At 42.4% G+C, this 9,874-nt stretch overlaps 1 protein-coding gene across 1 annotated transcript; it reads left to right on the top strand.

Annotated features, from left to right (window-relative positions):
- Window positions 1-6,141: 6,141 nt before the first annotated feature.
- LOC147451286 (uncharacterized) lies at window positions 6,142-9,546 on the top strand. The gene is made up of 3 exons (XM_086520895.1): window positions 6,142-6,553; window positions 6,626-6,787; window positions 9,169-9,546. Exons 1-3 carry the CDS (start codon window positions 6,260-6,262, stop codon window positions 9,394-9,396), a joined length of 684 nt encoding a protein of 227 aa, XP_086377021.1. The 5' UTR covers window positions 6,142-6,259; the 3' UTR covers window positions 9,397-9,546.
- The last annotated feature ends 328 nt before the right edge of the window (window positions 9,547-9,874 follow it).

Genomic DNA, 9,874 nt, shown 5'->3' with positions numbered 1-9,874 from the left:
GATTAATGGTCAGTGATCACGGCTTGATAACAAGCCAAGTTTAATGATTAATGTATGCCAGATCAGGCTTAAAAAGGCCAACATATTCCTTAATGATGTCAAAAATGAGTATGCTTGAAGTGAGCACAGATGGAAGATTATGATCTAGAACTGTAGTGTTTGAAATAATCTACCGGCCTGTCTTTGGGGCTCATTGATTGGAGCTACGGTGAAGAAGTTATGGCAGTTTAAAGTTCAAGTCGATTGCAGATCCGTACCGGATTGGGCAACTGCAGCTGAGGTGACAGAGATGGAATGAATGCACGGGTCTGAAGTGCTCAATTTGTGGAGCACGTCGGTCTTTTCAGATCAGTGATCGAAGTCCCAGTCACCAAGATATCAGCCGTTAAAGATTCACCGGGGGCCGGCTCCGTACTAGTTCGGTCCGCTCGATCGGAGTTCCATCTGGGATTTTTATAGCCTCAACAGGGTTTGTATGCATTTTATGCAGTTTGAGAGGTCTATAGGGATTTATGGCTCATAAAACAGAGTTCGGCTTGCTCAGATAATACGGCTTGAGACCGATGACAATTGCTGGCACTGCTAGCTGGGTACTTTTGGCATTATTCGGGATGCTGATATGGGCAGTAAAATTCACGATGTTATTGTCAGTTAAGGGCTAATGAGAGCATTGATGAGGATGGCTGGCGTGTATGCCTAATATAGTGCCGTTACGAAAGCACAAAAAGTGCTTGAAGAGCTTCGTGTTCGGAATGTGATCTCTTGGAATGCATTGATTGCGGGACTACTCAAGGAATTTGTCGTGCTTGGCAAGGTGCTTTGTTTGACAATGCATGCGAAGTGTGGTGCCCAAAGCCCATAAACTTAAGGCAAGGCCACCCTCTTAAACTATGTCCGCCCACTTAAAGCAAGGCCCACCCAATTAGAGGGTTTTATTGAGTGTGAAAGGAGGAAAGAAAGAAAAAAAAAGCGGGCAACAGCATGGCGTACAGCAGGGACAGCGTGGCGCGGGGAGGAAGAGGAGGCTCGTAGAGCCGTGGCAGGCCACTGATGACGGTGTGCAAGGGATGAAGGGTAGAGCAGGCCCCGCGCTCTGTTGGATGCTGCTCCAGGCGAAGTCCGTGCAACTCATCTGCGTTGCCTTGCCACGTCATCGATCACCCCGTTTCCCATGCCACGTCAGTCTCGGCGCCGTGACTGCGTGGTGGGGGCAAAAATATAGGAGGGGAGTTATTATTAGGATGGCTATCAATGAGGGCAGGGAGGGAAGAGCTGAAGGAGAGAGAAGAAGCAAGCTCCCTTGATCGCCATCGAAGCTAAGCAAGAGGGTAAGCTAAGCAAGGTTTTTTCTCTCTTGATCCATCGAAACTAAGCAAGAGGGAAGCTAGGCAAGCCAAGGGCGAGCTCTCTCTCTCAACAATCGAAACCAAGCCAAGGATTGGGCGAGCTCTCTCTCTCAACAATCAAAACCAAGCCAAGGATTGGGCGAGCTCTCTCTCTCAACAATCGAAACCAAGCCAAGGATTGGGCGAGCTCTCTCTCTCTCAACAATCGAAACCAAGCGAAGGATTGGGCGAGCTCTCTCTCTCAGCTTAAGTAAGAACGAAGTCTCTCCCTCTCCATTATATACTCGAGAAGCGAAGTTATTACTCTCTCTCGATCTCCAATCAAGTTAAGCAAGAGAGATAAGGAGGGTAAGGAAAGCAAGAGGAATAAGGAGCTTGAAGCTTTTTCCGAAGCGACCAAGACGAGAAACCTGTTGAAGTAAGCAAGCAGGCTTGAGAAGGCGAGAATCGAAGCAGATAAAGCTATATAAGAAAATTTTCGGCATCATCATCATGCCGAAGTTGATTAAACATTTTATTAGGTCCGGTGTCGTTAACGGCCCGGTTAATTTGTAAAGGGAGCTTAAACTCCTACTTATGAGTTCATCCAAGTGTTGGTGCTGCTAACAGCCCACCTTGGCTACCGATTACATTATACTCAGAGTTCGAATTGATGAATTGAATACTACGGTGATTTCCAAAGCCATACATATGCATCTGTTTTTCTTGTTCTATCTCACACCTCCCACAGCCAGAGGCCCGGCGCCTGCTCGGCTCACGTAGCGAACACATATACCCCGACAACGTCCATGGGCACAATCACTTGACCGTATTCGAACCCGTGACCTTAATCACGATGGTGGAATGCTCAACCAACCAAGCTAGCCCTTTGGACACTATCAAATCTCATATCTTCTTATTATTTGTTGAGATCCTTCAAAGGACCGCATCTTCTACTTTACCCATTTTTACTTGGTGAGCCAAAGGTCCTTTCTCTCCTCTTTGAACCCACAAGCCACCACGTGGTGCATGCAGAACTCATCAAGCAAAAAACAACACATCGCGTCCAACCAAAGAAAAGCAGCTTTGCCATGACAAGCTTTTTACGATGTTCACCCGGGGGATTCACTATGGAAAACTTACCGCACCACGTAAGTGCAAGGGAGGGGTTTTTTTTACAAGTTACATAAGCATATAAGTTAGGGGCAGGCCCCCAATAATTTATCTCCCGGGTTTAAAAATAAGGGAGGGGGTATCATATTTATTCGTTGGGGAGGAGGAGAAGTGAGGAAAGGGAAAAATGAGAGGAAATTTTTGTGTTTCAAAATCATGGCTTCCCAAAAGATTCTGCCCTTGAACTTTTGAGTCAATAGCTACCAAGATCCATGCAAGAACTAACATTGCTTTGTATCAATTGCTTGTTTTGTGATTATAATTCATTTGTTGAGAGATAAAATCTATAAAGAGTTTGTGTAGATGAAAAATTACACAAATAACCTAGCACAACTTTATGGCCATGTTTTCTGAGTAATTTAGATGGGGCTCAATTGGACGAGTAGCTAGAGTGCAAGCTGAGTGGGCACATAATTTGAAAGTCAAACTAAGACACATTGAGGGTACATCTAGTTATCAACATAAGTGGTTCCTTAGTACGTTGCTAGTCACTATGCTACATGCTCTTTGACTAGTTTTACTCAGTTAGATCATGTGAAACCTAAATTTTATATGTAAGATAGGGGTATGATAATTTTCTACATTGAAGCGTAGAAAGGGGGGTCATATTCCCTAATATGAGTCGTATATAGGGGTTTTATCAAAGTTGTCCGCTCGCAAGTGGCGTCTTGTTTTATATATAGAGTGAATCCCCCGGGGATGTTCACTGTTTCCTGCTCTATATATAGATTTCTCTGCCGTATAAACAAGTAACCAATCGCAAGCAAGAGGTAGAAGCAGAAGTAAAATCGCATTCAAAATTCTCCAAGTTTGTCTCTGGACACTCTATTATTTCCTTGTGCTTTGATTGCTTGAATGTATCAACACGAGAGAGAGAGAGAGAGAGAGAGAGAGAGAGAGAGAGAGAGAGAGAGAGAGAGAGAGATCCTTTCTTCTATGTCTTCCTCCTGGTGTTCTTCTAGTCTCTGCATGACATTGCGGCTGCACCCACAAAGGGCTTCTTCTGCTTAGTGCTTGCACAACGTGGAGGATGAGCACAACTAGCTACCACGCTTTTTGAAGGAAGAGAGCTATGACATTTAATCAGACCTTAGTAGCTGTAGTAGCGATGGAAGATTCAACTGCTATATTCAGCATGTCTAGGGCAGTTTATACGTCTGCAAATTGACGGGGACAACGCATGCGTGTGACAAGAACTTTGACCAGAGGGGAATGTATGATAATCATAGGAGCATCTGTAGAGCTAGCAAACATATTTTTTCCTTGCAACTGCATGCACGAGAGCAGCGCCCATTCAGGGCACTCGCCTCAAGAATTGTGAGTGTGAGGCTGGGCTTTGAGGTTGATGCTTTTTGGAAGTGAAGCCGCTGCTTTTTCTCTCAAGAGAAAATGGGCATGGCATCTGGACTTGCTTCCAGGATTTTGCTATGGATGTGGCTTAAAATTAAGCTCGCAGAGGTCTATGAGCAAAGGGAGATGACGAAATTTAACTCTTTCTCTTGCCCTTGTACTCATAAAGCTGAACATTTTTTTCATTTCCCCTTCCGTTAGCACTTATAGTTGTTAGGCTTATATGCCCAGCCTTTCAATATGGAGCAAAGGGCTTTTGCGTAAGTTCGTAATCAATGGTAATCTTCTTGGACGCTCTGAGCCAAACTATCATGTAGCGTTCTTTTCTATGCTTGACATGTTGGTTCAATTTAGTTATACTTTTGTAGAGAGAGAGAGAGAGAGAGAGAGAGAGAGAGAGAGAGAGAGAGAGAGAGAGAGAGAGAGAGAGATCACTAGGACACGATGGATCAAATCATGATTTCTCGGCCTATGCAAGAAAAAAAAAGCTCATTGTTGAGGAGCACTTTACAAACACCGAACTCTGATGGAAGGCCCAAGTGCTCGAGTACTTGAGGGACATACCCGGAATCCTCCCCCTCGTGTTCACCTTCAAGGGAGATGACACGTGCTACCATCTCCTCACTGCCTTCTGCGATGCTGGTGATCTCCTCACCAAGCTAGACTGTCGCCCTCCCCTCTTCAAGCTTGACGATCGTGAGGCTGCTCCCATCGTCGCCAGCCTTGCTCGAACCCTTTCACGTTGCCATGTCCATGATATCATCCATTGTGACAACAAACCAAGCAATATTCTCTTTTGCAACATCGACGACAGCAACACGCAAGACCTAGTCCTTGCTATTTTGGCTTGGCGGCAACCCTAGCTCCTGGAGATACTCTTTGGGATTGCATAAGAACCTCATGCCACCAAGCCTGTGAAGATATCAAGGGATGTTAACCATCGCGCAGATATTTGAATCCTGTATGTGCTATCGATCCTCTGCAACCAGCTGGAATGGATACCTTGGCCTCTCATCCTTAGCAAAGGACCCCTAGACTTCTTGAGGATAGACCCTATGTATGATAGCATGCTACTGCATGGCCGACGAGTTGCATAATTGAGGAGAAGCCATGCTTGGTCTATAAGGAGAGGGCTAGGAAACTGGCTTCATTAACATAAGGCAGGAGAAAGAGTTGACAATTGAGTAGAGAGAGAGAGAGAGAGAGAGAGAGAGAGAGAGTAAGTAATTTTAACGAGGAAAAACATATTGAAAAGCATCCATAACTCTTTATGTAGCAAATCCTCGATATAGAATATAAAATTAAATATGCTTCTCTTTAAGATTAATCAATATGCCACATCTCTTGTATTTGTCTTAATGCATGTTTTGTGCCTAGCAGGGAGGACACATATTCACAGCACTGGACGTTTCAATTGCACAAGCATGACTTTAGCTCGACAACACTACAAGGTTTGTTATCTGTATTCAGTACCCCATGACTATGCGTTTGCTTGGCGCAACACATAAACGCTACGGGGAAGGGCACGGCTTCCGTTTCTTATAATTTTTGGAGAGACCACAGTGCCAACTCTCCACCATACTTTTGTATGGAACCTTTGCATGAAGTGCACTGTATACTTTGTAATTTCAGTCTATGATGTTTGATTGCAAGACGATATGTTTAACTATTCACATTGCTTTTTTGTAGCTTGACTCAAACATTGTCCTCCTACTTGCACAATTGGATGACATTCGTACACGATTATCAGGTCGGTAGTGTAATTCAATTTTGATAGTCTGTTTATGCTTTATGTATTTTTGAGTTTGTCAAAGCTTCCTTAAGTTTAGTTAGCCAAATGCTCTCAATTTCAATCATCGTATATATATGTCAAATAGACATGCATTTCTTTTCTCACAGTTTGGCAATTCAACATGCTATTATTGGTGCCTATCAATTGGTTCTACACATTTTCTCGTGTCACCATAACAAAACCCAAGGCGACAACAATCACAACCAACTGACCAAGTGACCAGCTAGGCTCCAAAATCTATTAAATTATATTGTACGGCAAAGGCCCACCAACCAAGACTAGTTCTAGAGTAAAGTATTCAGAGATACATCGCCCTTGACGCTTAAGGCTGGCATCACCCATTAGTCTGAACTTTGACCGTTGATGTTTCTCTTGTGATGGGTTCATTTGACTTTATGAAGGGAGGAGGCGGACGGAGGCGGGCGGAGAGAAGGAGAAAGACGGGTCAGATCACAGACACTTCACAGGCATTGACCCAGACAAAAGAAGAAACAATTTAAGAGACCCAAAACGTGATAGTTAGACACAGAGAGAGAGAGAGAGAGAGAGAGAGAGAGAGAGACATATTTGACGAGGACTCAGGAGGAGGAGGAGGAGGAGATCAGACAGATCAGAGGAGATGGCTGAGGTGAAGAACGAGGGGGAGCTGGTGGTGGCGATCCCTCTGTATCACCGCTTCACAGCGCTGGACGGAGTGGGGCCGTATGAGCTGCTCCATGCCGTGCCGGGCGTGACGGTGCTCTTCGTAAGCGCCCAGGCGGGCGAGGCCGTGACTGCGGACCTGGGCATGCTGCATCTGCTGTCAACAGCTTCATTTCAGGACCTCCCGCGCCCAGACATCATCGTGGTGCCGGGCGGCACCGGTACTCATGGCGCTCTTCAGGATCCCGTCTTCATGGACTGGCTCAAGAAGGTCGGTCTCTCTCTCTCTCTCTCTCTCTCTCTCTCTCTCACACACACACCCCTTTCGCTCTCATGCATGCAGGCCCATGAGACCAGCTCTTACACAACCTCCGTCTGCTCGGGCTCGTTGGCTCTGGCCGCTGCTGGCCTCTTGCAGGGCTTGGAGGCAACTTCACACTGGTCTTGCTACGAGGACTTGGCCAAGCTTGGAGCCGTTCCCACCGACAAGCGAGTGGTGCAGCAGGTACTTTTAATGTCCATTCAAGGTCTCCTTTATTTTATTTGTTTTGTCTTTTTTGGTTTTAAATAAGACGAATGCTCGAAAACTATCCATTACATGTCCAATTCACATTTGCATAGGCTCACTTTTACATGATTTTGGATAACTTGTGCATTTCAATCTTCATTGTGTGATTCATGGCTCACAAGGAAATTAAAAGGTATTCCTAATGGTTTTAAAAAAATTAAAAGGAAATCATACTTCAAAGATTTTCTCAATAACAACAAAAACGATGCGTTAGTTTATAACATGCAGCAACAATCAATGATAAAGTACGTAGATTTGTAACAGTATCAGTTGGATGTGAGAAAGACAGATACAACATATATATACATATATATATATATATATATACATATAGAGAGAGAGAGAGAGAGAGAGAGAGAGAGAGAGAGCAAGGACACTTGAAAGAGAAGAAAACATTAAAAAAAAAATAAAAGAGAAGAGAAATACAAATGTCAACCACCTCTTTATATGGACACAAAAGGTCTTTTGACTTTCCACCTCCGTATGTCTTTCTACTTTTCACCCTCATCTTTTTTTTCATTTCTTAAACTTGCCGTTCACTTATGTACTTAATACGTTTTAAAAGTTTTTTTATTTTCTCGAGATTAGGGAGACTTAATGGTTCTTATGATTAAATAATCTCACTTGCATAGGAAAAATTCACTTATAAACAATACATAGTGTAGATTTAAAAAAAAACAATGGATTTATGTTTTTAGTGACTTTACCCTACGAGGTAACGTATTTAGGGCAAGTATACTAGCAATATAGCTCCGCATTAGAAGCCCTTTATTTGTGACATATCAAAAGAGTCCATGTTAAATGTTTGACATTGGAGGACATTTTTGGATTGTATTGTGTCTCACAATGCTACGTTGATTTGAAAGCAAGCCAGTGCATAGATTTCTCTTCCAATTTGGTATTAAAAGCTTACAAAGACACAATAGCTCAATCTTTGGAGAGTGGAGACTCCATCTAGAACTTATATTCCAATTGGATGCAAATTCAGCAAGGTCATCTAGAATGTGAGAAACCTTAAGCTTGGATACCAGCCTAGTACTTTTGACCTTTAGTCTTTGGGCCCCATAGGTATTGCCTGGGCATCCTAATAATCCAATATCACTTGCTTTTATTCATGATTTCAAAACAGAGAGTATTGTTTTATCAAACACCAAGAGATTCAAAACACAATCTCTTTTGAAGCTTGAATCTAGGGGCACTTAGGAAGTTTATGTGGGTCCTTCCAAGTAACTATAACTATCGATAATCAACTTATATTTCATGGTTTACTATGTTTCAAAACGTTATTTGTGGGCTATATGATAAAGGAGCCACATTAGAGACACCAACGTGAAAAGTGGTGGTTTAAAACGGGAAAGGGGGGGGGGGGGGGTTTGTGTGTTTGTGGTGGTTTGCATTTCTAATCATCTTTGGATTTGGACATTACATCAAGCTCCTTGTGAAAGTTCCTTATGAAACGATGCATCAAATGATACCAAGACTAATTTCGTCTTAGTGCTCTTGTATAGAAAATTCATTTTTTGAGGCTTCTTGAAGGTTTAGAGACACCCAAACCCAGTAATGATCCAATTTTTAACAAATAATAAGAGGAAACGGAAGCAAGATTCCATTCATATTTCATAATTTTGAGTCTCTAAATTGGGGATGTATTTGTTTCCCCAATTTAGAGTCCTCTACCCTAGTTTAATCACATTGTGATTTTCTCTATTCCAAAACTATATATACACCCTCTAAATCATGTGCCAAGGATCATTAAAAAAAACCTCCACTTTTTATATATTTTTACTATTAAATACCCATATTATGTAATAAAAGTATACTTTATGCATCAAAATTTTTATTATTTCAAACAAAAACCCCCTTATTGATGAATGTTTTATGTAACTTTATAAGAAACAATTAACCTTTATGTTGAACTCACTTGATATCTTACATATTTTTTAGTGCCCTCCGAAAAGTGGTAGGCAGTTACGTACAATGTTTGATAGAAGGCGGCATCACCCACTTGTCTCTTTCGCTCTCTCCCCATCATATGGAACTACTTCTCTTCATGCTATCATCACACTCTCTTTGAGGAAACTACATTCTTACAATTCCATCAACTCATGCAAAACACACTATACACGCATGCGCACACACACACACACACACACACACTACTTTTGAGCATACTTAGGCTAATATGTTTCCAAGATTTGAAGGAGTGTGAAAAATTTAAAACCTTTTGACTTGATTGAGCATCGAAATATTCTCCAACAATGGGTGTGGCATTTTTCTTTCTCATTTTAATTAGTCACATTCCCTTTTTTGTGTTATAGGGAAAGATTATCACCTCTGCCGGTGTGTCCTCTGGCATTGACATGGCCCTACATCTTATCGCTCTTCTTAAAGGAGAGGAGATGGCAAAGATGGTTCAACTACTTGTGGAGTATGATCCTCAACCTCCTTATGATGCAGGTTCTCCAAAAAAGGCAGGTGAAGCACTCATGGCAAAGACTCAAGAGCTTGCTAAGAGGTTTGGCAATGCACTTCCTCCTCCCAAATAAAAGACAACACTACTTCTTGGGTATCAATGTATCCCCAATCCATTGTACCTAATCAACATGTTCTATAGTTTGAGTGGGTCAACATGATTTTTTGTATTTTTTATCTTCATCTCATGTTATCTTTAATCTAAAGAATAATGGATATTGTTCAATACTCTCTCTCTCTCTCTCTCTCTCTCTCTCTCTCTCTCTCTCTCTCTCAAGCGCAAGCGCGCGCGCACACACACACACACACACACACACACACACACACACTGGCTCAAGAAAACATAGGTTCCTCAAAAAATGGCCCGCATAATCTACATTTATGTAACCAACAATAGATGCATGGATATTACCAAAGCATAAACACCTTCTTTTTGTACCCTTCTTCAAGTATCTAAGGATATGTATCATCGCTATTCAATGCTTCTTTCCAGGATTAGCCATATATTCACTAACTGCTCCCATTGCAAAAGCAATGTCTGGCCTCGTAGCT

The sequence above is a fragment of the Adiantum capillus-veneris genome, chromosome 9 (genome assembly GCF_014529385.1).
Source record: "Adiantum capillus-veneris isolate H3 chromosome 9, ASM1452938v2, whole genome shotgun sequence".
NCBI lineage: Eukaryota > Viridiplantae > Streptophyta > Polypodiopsida > Polypodiales > Pteridaceae > Adiantum > Adiantum capillus-veneris.
Note: the sequence above shows the minus strand (reverse complement) of the source record. Positions and strands in the feature narration are given on the sequence as shown.